Raw genomic sequence first — 19,413 nt, 5'->3', positions numbered from 1 at the left:
ATTTTCAATCTGAATTCGGCACAAACGCCATGGGTGGGTGATACGGTGTATTTTATCATTAAAAGTCAAACTTCGCCAGGAATCCTCACAGACAAGCCTTATAATGCAAACGTACAAACTACAATTCAAAAAGCGTAAATTCATGACTTAAATGGAAGCATTTCACATTGAAGCTCATACCACATCTTATGTCTACAATGTATGTGTAGGATAATATAGATAAGGCTTTCAAACACCAACTTAAACTACCGTTTAACCGGTTAATCGGTCGAACGATTATCCGAGTAACCGGTTAGGCAAAATTGTACGGTTTGACAACACTAGTTTATAGACACAGTTATCATAGATGAATAGGTCAATTTTCACATGAAAAACGATAGTTTTGTTACCCATCCTAATGTTTTTTTCCCGATAGGTTATTTTATTATTATTAGAAAGTTGAAGTTTTTTCTCGGTACAACGAAAGGTAATTTGAAAACTCGCTCATATTCAAATGATCGTTTTGCAAGCGTGCATTTTTATAATAATAAGAAATTTTTTTTTTTATTTCTTAAAGCTTTTCCCTATAATTTTTTTTCAAGCAAGTGCAAGTTTTTTCGGTACGACAAAAGGGTCTTTTGAAAACTCCCCAATATTCAAATGAGTGTGCATTATTTTAATTTAGGAAGTTTTTTTTCCGGTTTTATAATGATTTAATTTACCTTTAATCAATCTTAATAATACAAAGAAAAGTTATAAATCCCAATATTTATTCTTTAAACGAAATTTCTTACATTTGTACAGGAAGAACACAGTCATGGTATGTACTTTGAATGTTATACCAATAATCAATTTTGAATTGATGATATTTTATGAAATTTTTCGACAAATAGGGAAGTTACCAACACAACTTTAAAAATACCGTACACCAAGGGAAAACAGAAACACTATGGCAAACGGGAACACTTCACCATGAAAACAGTCCATTAAACACTACACATGCCTCAACAACAAATAGCGGGTAAATTAAGCAATATTAGCTTAATAAGTTTAAATAATAAGTAAAATAACATTTAAGTCGGACTCCAAGGAAAATTCAAAACAATGTTTCCCTCAGTAAAGAGCAAAGTCGAACACTTAAACATATCACACAAATGGATAAAAAAAACTGTCATATTCCTGACTTTGGACGGCATTTCTTATAACGAAATGTATAAGCAGCGAGAGCGTCAGATTAATACATTCTTTCCTGTGTACAGATTCATCATCCGCCGTGACAATCCAAACGAAATAAATCAAAATGTCACAAACTCAAGTAAATAAGAAATTACAGACGTTTCAGAAATTCTTGCTAAACACCCGTGACCCCAGTGGCGTTACTCGTGGCAAAAAATAAAACTGCACTTTATCAATTAAATGTGTACAATGCGTTTTTCTTGATTGACCGTCATCAAGAAATCTTTAAGTCAAATAAAGAATCAGCCGAAACAGTGGAAGACCTGTTTGACCAAAAATGAACTACATGTAACAGTTTAAATCTACATGTATATACTGTCAACTGAAACTTAAGAAAGTAAATAACTGCATAGGAGTTCAAAAATGCATTAATCAAAGGCCTTATATTGTGAAATGCATGTAGAACTAACACTATGGTTGTAGCTGATCCAAGCAAAAGTGATCTTCAGTGGTTTAACCTGTTCTGTTTAGGACCTTTTAGTTCAAACGGGAAAATATTTGTCAAGTTGGCACACGTTTTTTTTTAATGCATCAACCATCTGCAACCTGAAAAAAGCATGTTTAACAAGAAAAAGTTAATAATACGCAAACAAGGATAACATGCACAAAAGTATGTATTTGCAATTACGTTAATAAAATCAACAACATAATAGTGGAACATACAGTAAACACTTTTTTTAGACTAAAGATTCTTTATTTTGAACATTGGTGCAATACATGCAAATATAAGAACTATATAGTTTATCACCTCCTTACAAAAAGACATACATCATTCAAATATGAACAGTGAAACAGAAAGATATAAAAACCTATTCAAAAAGAGGAGCGAAAAATACCACAGGGACAGTCAAACTCATAGATCGAAAAAAACCCTGACAACTCCATGGTTAAAAAGAAAAACAAGCAGACAAAATATAGTATATAACACACAACATAGATAACTTAATACTAAGCTACACGACCCCCATCAAAACCTGGGGATAATCCCAGGTTCTCTGAAAGGGCAAGTAGATTTTGCTCAACGTCTGGCAATCGTCATGTTATTACAAACTTGGTAACAAGTCTAATTCTGAAGGTGGCATTCGTGAAAAGGGAAGGGGGTGTAGTTTCGACATAAAGAACATATACGATATCCTCTGTGATCATATCCGATATCCTCTGTGAACATATCCGATATCCTCTGTGAACATATCCGATATCATACTAGTCAAGTATACATAAATGTTATTGCGTACCACACAATCAATTATCCGTGATACGAATAACTGAATTAATTGAAGTTCTTTAAACTATGTATGCCACAATATGAAATTCACGCTAATTCTTTTAAATATTAGATGAAGTGATATACAAAACGTTCTAACTTTATGGAATGAATAAGAAAAATTATGTCTATGCCATACTAACCTTTTGACTCAAGTATAATCCACAAATGTACTATGATTAAAGGCTAGCAATACCAGATATTTACCAAATGAAAGAAGAATTCTACAACATGAATCATGCAAGACGTGGGGATTGCGTTATATTCAATATCAAACATGTTGGAACTGAAGAGGTTAGAGCTGGCAGCGAACAAGATGTTCAAAGATTGACCGAAAGTTTTTCTTTCCTCGGTTTTGAAGTTATCGAGAAGGTAGATTTAACCAAGAAGGAAATTATAAGAGAAATACATTCAAGTACGTTGATTGTTTAATTAGAGAGTTTAAAGTACGATATAAACTATTACAAAATGAAACCAGGAAGGCATTGTTTTTACATTGACAGTTAAAAAATGTTATGTACTAACTGAAAAGTTTTTTTTTACAGTGACTTGACTGTTAGTGTTGCTATCGACCTATTGCAACACATTCAAAATTCTGACCAAATGCAATTTGCTTTAGAAAACAAAACTGTTCAACTGGTCAGAATTTCGAACAAACTGTTGAGTCAAAATGTGAAAGTGCAAGGTGATTAAATAAAACATACTTACAATCCTATATGATTTTAGCCCACTTTAATGTTCTTGAGACAAAATCAGAGTAACAGTTTGTATAGACATATTATAGTCATTACCATGCTAAAGGTAAAATGTTGTCATTTTGAATTTCTATAAAAATTTTCAAACTAAGCTTTCATATCATTTTTCATTGGAAAAGTCTTCGATATTAATAAGAATTAGACATCATTTGAAATAAAATATCATAAATTCAGTAAAATATGTGTGAAATAGCAATACGTATTTATGGAAGAATTAAGTAAAGGCTTTGGATAATTTTTGTAACGAAAACCATGTTCAAAACAATCGTCGTGCCGTCGTTGCAAAATCAGGTCGCAGTAGAAGCGTAATGAGAGCGCAGTTTGGTCGTGGTAAGATCGCAAAGGTTGCTGCACCATCGTAGCGAGATCGTAGCGAAAGCACGACTAGAGCCGGGGAGACTGCGCTACGATCTCACAGCGACTGTACTACGAACTCATTACAACCATCACGTTCTCCCTGCGACCGCACCATGCTACCACTACGACTATACAACGTTTATACCACGCTGTTCAAGACTGTTGTAATTTCTGCTTCTCGCTATGTTTTGATATAGTTATAAAGCCAGCAAATACGAATATCTCATAAAACTAGTAAATACACAGGGTAAATAAATACGGACGTCAAATATGTTGTCTGTTCTCTCTTGGTAGCGTGAATGAATAATTCGTAGTAAAATAGTATATTTATTACGGCACAATTCAACAATGTACAGAATAAACTATTGTAAAATATATAACATGTAATTCCGTACGTTTTCTCAAGATACTTGTCTTATAAATAGTTTGTCATGTAAATTTGCATAAATAGGCGGAGCTGATCTCAATAATAATATTATTTCGCATGTGTTTTTTGAAACTAGGACAAGGAATTGCCAAACGATATATGTAAACTAAATAATTTAGACCACGCGAGGCATACAGCTAATGCGCTGCTTCTTACCTCTAAAGGAACCACCCGGGATCTTTGCAATATGCCAAAATGTAAACAGCAAAGACTGAGGAATTTGACCTTTGCACTAGTATTTATTTTAAATTACCGGAAGTAAATATTCTAATCCGGAACAGAAATGAAACGTCAAACGCTGACAAAAACATGGTAGTCCTCGACTCAAAATGATTCTTTCTTTGTAAGAAAATAGGTAAAACTATTAAGTTAAAGCATAGATTAACTTAAGCTTATGCTTCTTGTGTAATTTTGGATCCGTACTTAGAATATTTATCAAATGGCTGCGTTTGAACCGTGCATGACGAAATTGCGCCATTTCGGCACTGATAATATAGTTAATAACTAAAAATGTAACGTACGCTTTCTGTGCATTAAAAAGTCACAGAAACTATATATAAATATCAACACATTTAACACTCTCAAAACATAAAACTGATATTAAATCATTATTTGGGAACCACAAGTGCACATTTACAACACTGCCCCTCCCTTAGAATTCATTTCGTCCCCGAAATATTAAAGTTCATTTCATTTTATAACAACGAACTAATGCGCCCGTTTAAAGAATTGCATGAATAAACAAACTAATGCGCCTGTTTACGAGTGTAAAATTCCTTACATTGAATATATACAAAAAAACAACATTTAAATTTTCAGTTTATGTGCACTTCTCCCTTTCATCATATATAAAAATTTGTACTCATAAAAATACAAAGAAAGATTAGAACATATTTGTAACATGTGTAGTCATGAGTAATTATACATATTAAAGTCATTTAAAAACGATATCCCTTTCTGGGTAACAAGTCCTTCTTATATGATTTATTAACTTTGTGTGCAAATTCTTTCCACACTTCCACACTAGACTTTGGCCGTATAACCACACTTTTTAGCCTCTTCTTAGTTTGGTTAGGACTTTGGTTTACTGGTCTTTTTGTTGAATTATTGTTATTATCTTTGAACTGCTGTTGTAAACGAACTGTTTCATCATCTGGATTGTTCCAAAGCTCTTCAAAACCATCTAGATATGGGAACTTCGTGTACCGTATTTTGGTAAATTTTCGTATTCGTCAATGGTAACAATCATTGAATTGAGGTTTTTAACTTCCTCTTCCTTTTTCTCAAGTCTCGTCTGTAATCTTTCAATGAAATCTGCCAATTTGTTAGTTTCAATTTTATGACTCTCCCTTTCCATTTTTAACTGTTCCTCCAATAGGCTTACACGCTGCACAAGATCCTCATCTGTCTGACAGGAGTTGTCTTTTGGTTTATTTATTACTGTAGTATCATCTATTGAGTAGTCATCGTAATCTGGAATAAAGTCTTCCTCTTCCTGAATTTCTGCATATTTTACCGCTTTTTGTAAAATATCTTCTGTAATGTGGGTTGTCTCTTCAATGGTAACTACATCTGACAAAGAAACTGATTCTTCAGTTTGTACAACGATTTCTTCTGGTATCGACTCTGCCTGCAATATTTGGACATCTCCTCTTTTATCATGAGTGAAAGTCAACTCATAGGGTTTACTGGTTCCAATACATTGTTCTGGACTTAGGTTCTGCTGTAAATTCATTAATTTATGTTTTTGTTGATCAAAATGCTTGTTGAGTTGCATGAAGTTTTTGGCTCTATACTAACAGAGGGTACAGTGGAAAGGAACAGATTCTAGTGGCATATGATGTCTAATAACATGCCATTTCATTATATTCTTTGATGTAGTTTTAAAAGTACACAGATTCCCATTACAGGCAAACATGATTTTATCTGTAATAGAACATATCTTTTGTATATATATATATATATATATATCTATATATTTATTTATTGAGAGGAATAAGCTTATATTACTTTCGGCTTAATGGAGCTCTGAATTTTGTGTACCCAACTTGGAGGTTGTTGTGTAGAGTATGGTTTTAATCGATCATGATGAATAATTTCTGTTTTCTTCTGGTTCCTAATTTTGTATACAACAGGGCTTAGTATTTCCATCACCACATATGGACCTGACCATGGGGCATCTAACTTTCTATAAAATGTATTGCTTTTGTATACCAAAGACCCCACTGTAAATTTGTTTTCGACCAGGCGAGTATCGTAGTCTTTTTTCTGACGTTCTGCTGACAGCTGTAAACTTTCTCTAGCTGTTTTAAATACTTCTTCCATCTTGCTATGTAGTTTGTAAGCATACTCACCAACACTTAAAGATTCATGTTTTGGTAAGGGGAATAGGATATGATTTGGCAAATTTACCTCCCTTCCGAACATTAAAAAGTTTGGAGTGAAACCTGTTGCTGGATGTGGAGTGCTGCGATAAGCAGCTAATAATAATCCTACAAATTGATCCCAATTCGTCTGGTTGTTATTTATAAAACTTCTCAACATTTTTTCCAGGGTCTGATTAAACTTTTCTATAAGTCCATTTGATGATGGTCGATAAGGTGTGGAGCGAGTTTTCTTAATCTCTAGTAAAGTGCATATTTCTTTGAAAAGGTCAGACTCAAAGTTTCTACCTTGATCCGTGTGTATTTCTAAAGGAATACCAAATCTACCAATGAATTCATGTACTAGTTTCTCTGCTACCTGTTCTGCTTGTTGATTGGGAAGTTGATAGGCCTCCATCCAGCGTGTGAAATGGTCACCGATTACTAAAATATATTGATTACTTCTTTTTGTTTTTGGTAATGGGCCGATCACATCTAAAGCTATTCTGTCCATTGGATGACCCACTATATAATTTTGTAGGGAGGCCCTAGGTTTTTTACTTTTCTTAAACCTATTGCATACCGGGCAATGTTTTATATGGCTCTTTACATCAATTCCCATACAGTACCAGTGAAATTGGGATTTCAGCTTTTCAATAGTTTTACTCACCCCCATGTGAGCTCCAAAAATATGATCATGACACATGGTTATAACTTCTTGTCTTAGGACTTTAGGTACCAAAATTTGGAGACTAGATGTTCCTGTAGAATGAACTCTTTTTTGATAAAGTACCCCTTCTACAAGTTCTATGTTATTGAAGTTTAACCAGTATTTACGTATAGCTGGGCTATATTGTACAACTTGATCCCGAGTAGGGCAGGAACCGGTGTCTTTCCACTTATGGAGCCTACCTAACTCTGTATCCTCTCTTTGTATTGCTTCTATCTCTTTAGAGGTGTACCCAGTGAACCAGTTTGACACATTTACCTTCGAGGAGGGAGTATTTTTGGTCTGACTCCTTGTTACTGTACGTATTGAGTCCAAAAGCCCATGAGTAATTACCTCACCTTTACTAAGGTTACCTATATCGTCTACCTCTGTCCTAAAGTTATCCCAGTCATGCTCTGTTTCTATGCATTCTTGACAAGTTGCGTCAGTTTTACCTTCCCTTAAATGGCTACATCTGTCATCTTCTACGTTTTTCCGAGAAAGAGCATCTGCGTTCTGGTGTTTTTTACCTGCCCTATGTTGGATTTCAAAGTTATACTGGGATAAAACTTCTAGCCAACGAGCTACTTGACCTTGTGGATCCTTGAAATTGAACAACCATTGCAAAGAGCCATGGTCTGTTCTTAGGACAAATCTAGCCCCCAAAAGATAATGTCTGTACTGGTTTATAAAGGTTATAACAGCTAAAAGCTCCCTACGTGTGACGGAATATCTTTGTTGGTGTGGATCTAGCTTCTTTGATCCGTAGGCAATTACCTTTTCTACACCATTCTGAATTTGGGAAAGGACAGCTCCCACACCTACATTAGAAGCATCAGTATCCAGTATATAAGTACTGGTATCGTGGGGGTAAGCCAGTATTGGCGCAGTACACAATGCTGACCTAAGTGTATCAAAAGAAGACTGACATTCTGAATCCCATTTAAACTTTACCTCTTTTCTGGTGAGCTTGCTGAGTGGGGCTGCTATCTCACTAAATTTGTACACAAATTGTCTGTAGTAGTTACAGAGCCCTAAGAATTGTTGGACTTGTTTAACTGACCTTGGAACTTTCCATTTTTTTACAGATTCTATCACGGCTGGGTTTGGTTTTATTCCTTGGTCGCAAACTATATGTCCCAGGTATAAAACTACTTTTTTAAAGAGATCACACTTTGATGGTTTTAATTTTAACCCTGCTTTTGCCAGTCTACCCAAAACTTCATCAAGCTTTTCTATATGATCTACCATATCTGATGAGTAGATGATAATATCGTCAATATAAATAAGAAGACTTTTCCATTGGAGACCTCTAAATATTAACTCTACACATCGCTGAAAAGTACTAGGGGCGTTACATAACCCAAATGGCATTTTAACATATTCAAATAATCCATATTTAGTTGTAAATGCAGTTTTATCTCTGTCAGCTTCCTCAATTTCAACTTGCCAATACCCACTTTGAAGGTCCATGACAGAAAATATTGACGCTGACGCCAAACAGTCCAGACACATATCAATGCGGGGCAGTGGGTATGCATCTTTGACACTTACATCATTGACTCGTCTAAAATCTATACACCAGCGTACTGTTTTGTCTTTCTTCCGGACTAACACCACTGGACTCGCCCAACTGGACTTAGAAGGAGTTATTACGCCTGCTTCAAGTTGGTCCTTAAGGTATTTCTCTTCCTCCCCCTCAAAAGCCTTTGGAGTCCTCCTAAGCGGTTGTCGAACTGGGATTGCATTTCCTGTATTAATACGGTGTTTCACGATTGAGCATGTCCCCAGTTCAAGCTTGTTTTTAGCAAAAGCTTGTTGATTTTTTATAAGAACTTCAGCTAATTTTTGTTTAAAAACCTCATCTTTAACATTCACACAACTCTTCTCATAAAGCTCAGTAAGGTGGTCTGGTAGCTTGGGAATTTTGGCCTTATTCTCCAGGCTATCAGCCCCCTTAATATCATCACCTGTATAGACTTGTTGAATTTTTGAAACCGGACTCCTCCATTGAAAAGGTATTCTAGGGCAAGAAAAGTCCCCTTTTTCATCTCTCAGATTGCATATGTCAGACGAACAAACTCTATTTACCAACCGGGAATTTCTATCTTTACATAACTCAGCATCCTTATCAAGCTCAACCACTTGCTCATAGTCAATAACAGGATGCATTTCCCCCAAAAGAACATTCTTCATCAATTTTACTGGAAAATTCTCTAAATTTGCTACCCTTACTGGAATTTTATCCTTAAATGGATCCACCAGACACCGGGCAATTAAAATGTTACTGGTCTTTTCAGAACATGGCTCCACACTTGCATATCTAGTGTCAATCAATTCAGATTGATGACTTTTAATCTCCAGTATAACCTCACTGTTCGCTGGAATTGTAATGGACTCACTTACAAAAACTCTTGAGATATTATCAGACCTGCGCATAACTTCACAATCAACCCATGTACCCCCCACCTCTATACCTCGTCTTGTATTGATGGTGATATCAAATTCGTCTATTATATCACACCCTAATAAAACATCATCTCTTATTGGAGCAACATAAACCTCCCAAGGAAATGACAAGTCTTCAATTACTATATCAACTACAGCTACTCCTTGAGTTTTCATTTTCTTCCCTGCTTCGGCAACGACTAAACTCCTTTTCGCCTTTTGGAGTGTAGGTCTTGTCTCTGCAGAAAACCTATCCAGTAAGGTCTCATTGATTACAGTTACCTCTGCCCCTGTATCTATAACAGCTTTAACTGGCTGTCCTCCTATAGACAGTGGAGCCTTTATCGTAACTGCACTAACTCTATCAATAATTACCTCAAACTCTGTGTTCTCTTCTGAGCCATCAAAATGCTCTATGTCAATTGTGTCTGATTTCTTAATATTACCATAATTACTAGGCAAGGTGTGGGTACTTGGGGTCTCTAAATTTTTAATTTCTTTATATTCTTCACTGTCATCTCCTTTAATATCTAAACTCCTGTCACACTCACTTACTTGGGCTGAGACTTGGCCAACAGACCCAGCCCACTGTAGTTTAATGAATTCGTCTGATTTTGCATAGCCAATTGTGGCTGATCTCTATTGTTCCACTTTCTATCCTTATTCGCTCTAAATGGACAGTCTCTTCTCCAGTGCCCCTCTTGATTACAGGTAAAGCAAGTATTAGAGTTTTCCTTCGGTGAATTTTTGCCAAATTTTTTATTATGATATCCCCCAGAATCTCTGTTAAAATTATCGTTTCCTTTTTTCTCAGATTTTAGGACATTTAATATTTCCTGTTGACCTTGTTTTACCTCTTCTATTGCAACCTTGTGCTCTTTTCGCAACTCATCTAATCTAGATGTTAGCTCAGAATGAGTAACATACTGATCTTGTGTCCTGCACACCTGTAAGGTTTCAGTTACTTCCTGACCTGCCACGTCATCACCTGCGTTTACCTGTCTTACTTCGTATTTTTTCCCAACATTCCTCCTGCAACATTCAAGCCATGAAACTTGATTAATTGTCTCTTGCAATGATACTGGCTTTTGTATGAGTACCTCATATGCTACTGATTGATCTGGTAGACCTTTAATGAAGTGTTCCGTTTTGAAACGATCGAGCAAACTTAAATCATTCACTTCAGGGTATGCCTTACCAACTAGTCTCTCCACACGTGTTGCATATTCTTGTATGCTTTCTTTCTGACCCTGTTTGATAAACTGCAAATTTGTCCTATACGTCTCTGGTAAAATGTGATCCCCAAATCTCTGAGACATGGCATCATGTATTTTTTGTATGTCTCTGTGAAAGGAGACAGGAAGCTCATTTACGAATACCAAGGCGTCATCTCTAAGACTATTTAAAATAAGCTCCTCCACTTGTCTGTCGCTGGACCATTTGAATCTACTACTCAATAGCCTAAATTGTGTCCAGAAGGCCTTGAAATCTCCCTTACCATTAAAGAACGGGCTTCTAGGTTTTGGTTCTTCCCTTTGCAGTTGCTGAACCTGACTACTTACTCTTATAGGATTTGTGCTAACTGGTGTATATTGAGGGTTATTAGTACTTGTATTAGCTGTTAGCTGAGGGGCGGTTAATACCTGGTTATGTTGTTCAATGGATGTCCTGTTAAAGTCTAAACAGCTATTTTGACTGAAATCATGCATATTGGCGTTATTTTCAGCCACATGGTTACCTCTTACCAACTGCGCTATATTTTCCTGATTAAGCTTAACTTGCGTGTTCAATTCGGAAACGTGCGTGCTCATCTTAGAAAAATTATCATTTTGATTTTTCAATTGTCTTTGAATGTCCATTAGAATCGCCGCAACATCAATGCCTGACAAGCTAGTACTTGGTTCAATATGTTCCTGATACACACTGGTATTGTTATGGTGTAGGGGTGTGTGTATAGGACTTACCATTGGACTGGATGGACTTGAGATTGACATATTGCCAATGTCTTCCGTACCTAGGTCTATCAAATTACCTGATTCTATATTTTCCTTCTGTGTAATAATTGTATTCCTTCCCCCCTTTTCAAAATTAGGAGCTGGAATTTTTCTATTTCTAAGATCCATGGTACCCTCCTAGTTATTTCCCAAAATATGGCAATGGAAATACTTATTCCCTTATTTAAAGATAGTAGAAGCTAAATGCACCTCTATTTCTCTCTTAAATAATTGCTAGGAAGCTAAATGCACCTCCTTAAAATATTTTTTCTTTTTTCTTTATAGGAAGCTAAATGCACCTCCTTAAAATATTTCTTCTTTTTCCTTTATAGGAAGCTACATGCACCTCCTTAAAATATTTCTTTTTTTTTTTTTTTTTTTTTTTTATAGGAAGCTAAATGCACCTCCTTAAAATATTTCTTCTTTTTTCTTTATAGGAAGCTAAATGCACTTCCTTAATATGCTTTAAAAAAAAATCAGAAGCTAAATGCACTTCTGTATTTTCCAAAATAAGCCACTTATCACAGTATAATATATAGAGCTAAATGCACTCCATACACAATATGTGTCACTTAGTGTGTTCCATACAAATTAATATTTCTATAAATAGACGTGCCAAAGTTCTGAAGACGTGAGTACTAAACCGCTGCCACCAATGTTGTAATTTCTGCTTCTCGCTATGTTTTGATATAGTTATAAAGCCAGCAAATACGAATATCTCATAAAACTAGTAAATACACAGGGTAAATAAATACGGACGTCAAATATGTTGTCTGTTCTCTCTTGGTAGCGTGAATGAATAATTCGTAGTAAAATAGTATATTTATTACGGCACAATTCAACAATGTACAGAATAAACTATTGTAAAATATATAACATGTAATTCCGTACGTTTTCTCAAGATACTTGTCTTATAAATAGTTTGTCATGTAAATTTGCATAAATAGGCGGAGCTGATCTCAATAATAATATTATTTCGCATGTGTTTTTTGAAACTAGGACAAGGAATTGCCAAACGATATATGTAAACTAAATAATTTAGACCATGCGAGGCATACAGCTAATGCGCTGCTTCTTACCTCTAAAGGAACCACCCGGGATCTTTGCAATATGCCAAAATGTAAACAGCAAAGACTGAGGAATTTGACCTTTGCACTAGTATTTATTTTAAATTACCGGAAGTAAATATTCTAATCCGGAACAGAAATGAAACGTCAAACGCTGACAAAAACATGGTAGTCCTCGACTCAAAATGATTCTTTCTTTGTAAGAAAATAGGTAAAACTATTAAGTTAAAGCATAGATTAACTTAAGCTTATGCTTCTTGTGTAATTTTGGATCCGTACTTAGAATATTTATCAAATGGCTGCGTTTGAACCGTGCATGACGAAATTGCGCCATTTCGGCACTGATAATATAGTTAATAACTAAAAATGTAACGTACGCTTTCTGTGCATTAAAAAGTCACAGAAACTATATATAAATATCAACACATTTAACACTCTCAAAACATAAAACTGATATTAAATCATTATTTGGGAACCACAAGTGCACATTTACAACAAAGACCATAGTGCGATTTTAGCTCGCCCATGCCGTCCTCGTCATGCTGTTCTTATGACCTGACTACGTTCATACTACGATCATCATGATCATTGTCATATGTAATATATAAATGCTCTCCAGCATTTGTTTGTCTGTATGTAATTTGGGTCTCTTAATTATCCTCTATCTGCAATGACCCAACCATGCTTGATACATCTCTGTCATCCATACTATCGTTCACTAAAGCATCGTCACTTGATCTTGATAGACCAACAATAAGTTGTGATTCAAGTTGGATTGGTCGCTCCGACATATCTCTACTGGATCATAATTTGTCACTATTAAATCTCCCTCTGCCTCTACCACTACATTTACCACTACGCCCAAGAGTTCAGGTAAATTTTGGTTGCATGACTGCGTTGTTTCTGATAAATCTACGTATTAATCAGAAATAGAAAGCAACCAAAATTTACATTTTCATGCCGTTCATACCGCTACCTCACCACGATCTGAATTTATTTTAGATCGCGGTGAGCGTAGTGCGATCATGGTCTTGTGGGACTAGGGCTTAAAACATACATTACATCCATTGTAATTCTAAACGTTACAACAGACACGTCAATATTAAGCAATTTGTGCTATACAGACATTGCTAAAAGGAACAACATGTTAAGAAAAGAAAAATAACATTAGAGAACAAAAAACCATCCCTTTTGTCGTAAATTTTCGGGTAGGGTTTCTTGTCAAACTTAAATATCTTACTCTAGGAATAAACAGTTATTACCGTTTATATCAAGTTTGACTACATATGTTGTTTTATAGTGTAATTTATTATTAAACATTTGTTTTTATCTTTTCATTATATCTGCTTTGTATCTGTTTATCACAAATTAGTTGCCGATAAAAACCATTATGACAATGACTGCTTTGTCTGTGTGATTCTAAGTCATGGTAGAGAAGGATATGTCCATACAACTGACGGAGAAGTGTCTCTTTCAACATTATTTGATCCTATAAAGAACTGCAAATCACTGCTGGGGAAACCAAAACTTTGCTTCATTCAGGTACATTTGAATATACTGAGGATTCATTGATTTTCGTGGATACCAATTTTCGTGAATTAGGAAAAACTTGCATGTTCGTGGATATTTAAGTCCGTGTTTTTCGAACAACGGTTTACTACTGTTGCCTTTATTTGCCTTAAGTCTGCATACAAGACTATAGAAATTTTTTCATTCGTTGAATATTTCACCTGTACACACGAAATCCACGAAAATTGGTTTCCAACGAATAATTATAAATCCACAGTGTGTATTGTTCTTATTAAATTTGTTGTTATAAAATTTCAAAATCATTTTAAATAAAGAAATGTATCTCTCTTGTTTTTGTGATTCTTTGTCCGAAATTTTGCTTTACTTTTTGTAATTATTTTTATTACAGATTTAGCTCTTCAACATTTGTATTGGGTTTTAAACTGTTGAATATGTTTGATTCGGGCATCCCTAAAGAGCTGTTAATTGTCGAAATGCACATCTGGTGCAGTAAAATTACATTTATACCGTTTATTTTATTACAGTTTAAGTAACATAAGTAAGTAAGGCGTTACTATTTTATTTATTATGTCTGTTTTGTTCAAGCATCATTGTAAATATAACGGAATTTGATGAGACTGTCGTACAGAACAAAGTGTGAGACTTAGCGCTATAAAACTAGGTTTAGTCTGACATTTTCTTCCTTTGAAAATGCCTGTACCAAATCAGGAATATGACAGTTGTTGTCCATTCATTTTTTATGTGTTTTGTCATTTGATTTTGCCATGTTATCAAGGACTTTCCGATTTGATTTTACTTTTTACTAGCCATTTATGATGATTTTTTTTTCATTTTCTAGCACGTGTTATTCTTTGGTAGCTTAGAATTCGAAGTTACTTGACATATAGGTCATGTTCATGTCTTTTCATTTTCTAGCACTGGGTCTCCGAAAAATCTCAACAGTTAGTGGTTTTTTAATTCAGCATTGCTATGATTTTCCGTACTTTGACCTATAATAGTTTACTTTTACAAATTGTGGCATGGGTGGAGAGTTGTCTCATTGGGACTCATACCACATATTCTTCTGTCTATTTACATTCTTCCTCCATACAGCTAGGAACTATGATTTTAACTTCTTCTTGCAATTGCATATTCCCCTTTTGGTAAAACAACTCCTCGCGTCATCGACAATCTTTAGCGTTTTTGTTTTAGTATGCGTGTGCCTTGAGAAATAAAATCTTGAAACGTCTTCGGTCACACATAAAAGAGTCATCTCCATTTCAGTTTTTCTTATGAAGCATACCGAGAAAAGCGTTTCAAACACTTGAAATAATAATGCGTTATTTTCATGATTTTTAAGAACAAAACCACAAAGTATTATATAACAAACAATACAGGTTCTCTATAACTACATACACACTTATAAAGAATGTGGCACACATGGTAATGCATTTTGCAACCAATCAATTATACTTATTTTGATGGTATATAAATGAAATGCTATCATTATTATTATAATTACAACTTCGCAACAATTTACACAATTATATTACAATTTTCATGCGATCTAGATCACGTCTCTTTCTAATTAATTATATCTTACAAAGATGTAGATTAATGGGAACTATGATCACCAATAATATAAATCAAGCAGAGAGAAATTTTTTTGAACATCAGTTTTATTTTATTTTAATATTTTATAAGGCATGCCGTGGTAACACGATAGACTTTGGTAATTTAGTCCAAGATGGCTCTCTAAGAGGAAGCGAAACTCTGCAAATGTTATCATCAGAATCAGATGTTCTCATTGCTTATGCCACGACACCGGGTAAATATGTAGTTTTATGGGGAAATTAAAATACTGCCAGCAAATAAAAAAAAACACATTGTTTCGTGATGACCTAACATATCAAACGTACTTAGGTTTAAAGGTATTCAAGAACCACTTCACATAAAACAGAATTTTGTATCATTCGTTTTGAATAACTGTATTTGTATCTATATATCTCTGGGTCGGTGCTGCTCCATGGATTCAGTTTCACTTATTTCTTGGTTCCCTTTCACCCGACCGTGGCGTGACAGTGAAATGCTGCAGCAGTATACTGTAACCCTCAATCGATCACGATCAACACTCTTACACTATAATATAATAAATTAAGAAGCAGCAATATCTTGTTTCATTTCTATGTTTGTTAGACCAAGACCATATTCTTCTGACGTTTCAGTCTCGTTGAAATCTCGTTCTGGAATTATTTCCAAATTATGTGAAACAAGCAGAAAATATTAATGAATATAAAAAATGTTATTATCAAACTTAGCTCTGTAAAAAATGTGTATCAAATCAGTCTTTTAACCCCAATTTCGGGAAATGGGTGAGGGGTACAATAACTGACTAGAAACATGAACATCCCATATAACGTTTTTCTTTTTCAATTTCTTAGGTATGTATTTTTTCAAACATTTATAACAAAGAATGTGAAATATTGTGCATATTGTTTCTTAAAAGAGAGAAAATCACAAATTTAGAAAATTGACATCATGGTAAATTTTGGACAAACAGCATCAAAATATGATAAAACTTTCTTTTATAAACCAATCTTTCTATCTTTTTTTCAAGTTAAATTTATTCAGATTGGTCCTCTTCATATTTATTGAAAGTATGATAAAGTTTAACTGTGAAACTATGATTTTTATCACGATAATAAGTAAAAATTGATGACAAATGGGAAAATCTTCAAAATTGAGTACTTTCATTGTCCGTAGCTATAAAAAGAAGTGCACCACCATATGATTTTTTTTTTCGCCAATTATTTGATTATAGTCTTATAAACCCAAAAATCAGGTTAAGAATACAAGTTTAATTCTAGAAATTTTTGGCTCTTCAGAGGTGTACATCCTTACTTGTTTATTTATAAATAGCCTGCATTTCATTTGATATTGAAGATTATGTTTCATGGAGGGATAAGAAAATGGGCTCCATTTACATAGAGGTACTATGTGAGCTTCTAAGATTAGAAGGAACCGAAACTAAGCTTACAGAGCTACTACAGAAAGTCAGTAATTATACTGCCAAGTGCTTTGCTGTTTCAAGATTATGTCAAGTGCCTTGCTACACATCATCGCTTAGTAAATCCTTAGTTTTCAATTTGAAGAAACGGGTGGGTAAAATTATCAATGATTCCATAATTAAGTAAAATGTAAATGTCTAAAAATTTTGTTTGCATGTTTTCAAATATGTTCCGATACATACAACTACATAATATTTGCTAAATGTAGGATATTTTGCAATTGTACTTAGTTTAGTACTTAAGTCATTAATCTGCCATTAACTTCACATAAACAAATGAAGAAACAAAAATCTACCCAATAGCCATGGAACTAATTGGATCTCTACGTCACTTAGCAAAAACAAATGTCATGGAACTAATCTGATTCCATGTTTTGACAAACATATATCTTAACTCGTTGTACAATCATGTTCTATTATCGAAAACAGCAATCTGACTTCTACAGCATTTTCTAAATCATTCTGATTGTGCTATGAAATTTATATTATAATGTGTTAATGCATAGATCGATGCAAACGGTTATATTTCATATACAAAGTAAAAATAATGTGTCAAATATGACATTGCTACCGGGTTTTGTCATGATGGCGTGTTACCTTGCTAAAGTTCTGCTTCTTCAAACTAACACACATTTTTTAGTGACTGCCTATACAAACATTTTCCCTCTGATTACATTGTTCTGTTCCACCGACCATGATAAATAAAGGCAACAGTAGTATACCACTGTTAAAAACTCATAAGTCTATGGACAAAAAACAAAATCGGGGTAACAAACTAAAACTGAGGGAAACGCATTAGATATTAGAGGAGAACAACGACACAACATTAAAATGTAACACACACAGCAACGGACTAAGCATTAGACAAAATCCGATGAGAATAACCAATATAACATCAAAACCAAATACATGAATTTGGGATAGAAAAGTACCGTGACACGTCTTATAGTAATGTGAATTCACACTCAAATATAGGAGAAAACAAACGACACAACGGAAACACAACGTAAACATGTTACACACACAGAAACGAACTATGATATAACAATGGCCATTTTCCTGACTTGGTACAGGACATTTTTAAAGAAAAAAATGGTGGGTTGAACCTGGTTTTGTAGCATGCCAAACCTCGCACTTTGATGGCATTGTTAAATATAACATTAAAATGACAACATAAAAATACAGGACTACTATACAAATAAATAGGAGAACGTATTAGACAAAGAAACACATAGAACCTATCTATTGTATAAACGTTTAATTTGGTCACGTCTTAAAAATGCGCGAATTTAAAGAAACAACACAATGTCAAACACTCACTTATCATCTTGTTATTTGTAGGTTGTGATGGTAATGTACAACGATGGAACTTACTCAAATGTGTCAAATACTAATGCACAAATTAATGCAACACATTCAAGTGCCTGATCAACAGTCTAAATTTATCATTTTCAGTGATTCGGTAGGGAACAATTTTGAAAAGGATGTCCGATTTTGATACAGATATACATCATGTTTATACTGCAACTAGTTAAATGTTTATTTCCTAAATATAGTAACACAGCTTTATGGTGTGCAATGTCAATTTCATCATGGAACACTTTATCCACATTCAGGTGTTCAATAAGGGATGAAATTACATTTATGTTACGATTTAAAAAGCTATCAATGATTTGATTAAGTTACAGTATAAAAAAAATAGTAGGTCAATGTCATTAAAAAAAAACCTGTTGTATATTCGTCACAAAACTGGGGAAGGGTTCGGTAAAACCTCGCTCTTTCCCAGTTTCTCAGCCTCATACAAAAAGGTTTATATGGGGACGAAGTTCAAAATGTTTTTGTCCCTTTTTTTAATGCCTGCATTTGCACAGAACGCAGAAATTTACTTCCTTCTTCCTGTCTCGTTGTGGCGAAACTTTGAGTAGTCTAGTAAAATATATAAACTCAAGGAATGCAATACCAATATTTCATTTTTAATAATTCTTTGTCTTTGATATGAATTAACGTTACCTGATGCATTGCGTTTCTTTGTTAACATTGAACATGACGTCATAACTTAAATAACGTCACAAGTAAAATCTCTAACAACAGAACCAAAATAAGAAACGTTACGGTATTTCCGTTTGTTTTTTTTGAACAAATATTTAAGTTTCAAAAAAAATAATTCATACAGATTTCGTACCCATTCACTGGAAATGGCTGCCTCATATTATCTTTCTGATATTGACCTTTTATCCT

General features: G+C 34.3%; 1 protein-coding gene across 1 annotated transcript; it reads left to right on the top strand.

Moving 5' to 3' along the window:
* The first annotated feature begins 789 nt into the window (after positions 1-789).
* LOC139490363 (caspase-3-like) lies at positions 790-18,996 on the top strand. Its single transcript, XM_071277174.1, has 6 exons — positions 790-799; positions 2,665-2,894; positions 13,972-14,141; positions 15,813-15,936; positions 17,052-17,266; positions 18,517-18,996. Exons 2-6 carry the CDS (start codon positions 2,690-2,692, stop codon positions 18,601-18,603), a joined length of 801 nt encoding a protein of 266 aa, XP_071133275.1. The 5' UTR covers positions 790-799; positions 2,665-2,689; the 3' UTR covers positions 18,604-18,996.
* The last annotated feature ends 417 nt before the right edge of the window (positions 18,997-19,413 follow it).

Source organism: Mytilus edulis, chromosome 9 (genome assembly GCF_963676685.1).
Source record: "Mytilus edulis chromosome 9, xbMytEdul2.2, whole genome shotgun sequence".
In the NCBI taxonomy this organism is placed as follows: domain Eukaryota; kingdom Metazoa; phylum Mollusca; class Bivalvia; order Mytilida; family Mytilidae; genus Mytilus; species Mytilus edulis.
Note: the sequence above shows the minus strand (reverse complement) of the source record. Positions and strands in the feature narration are given on the sequence as shown.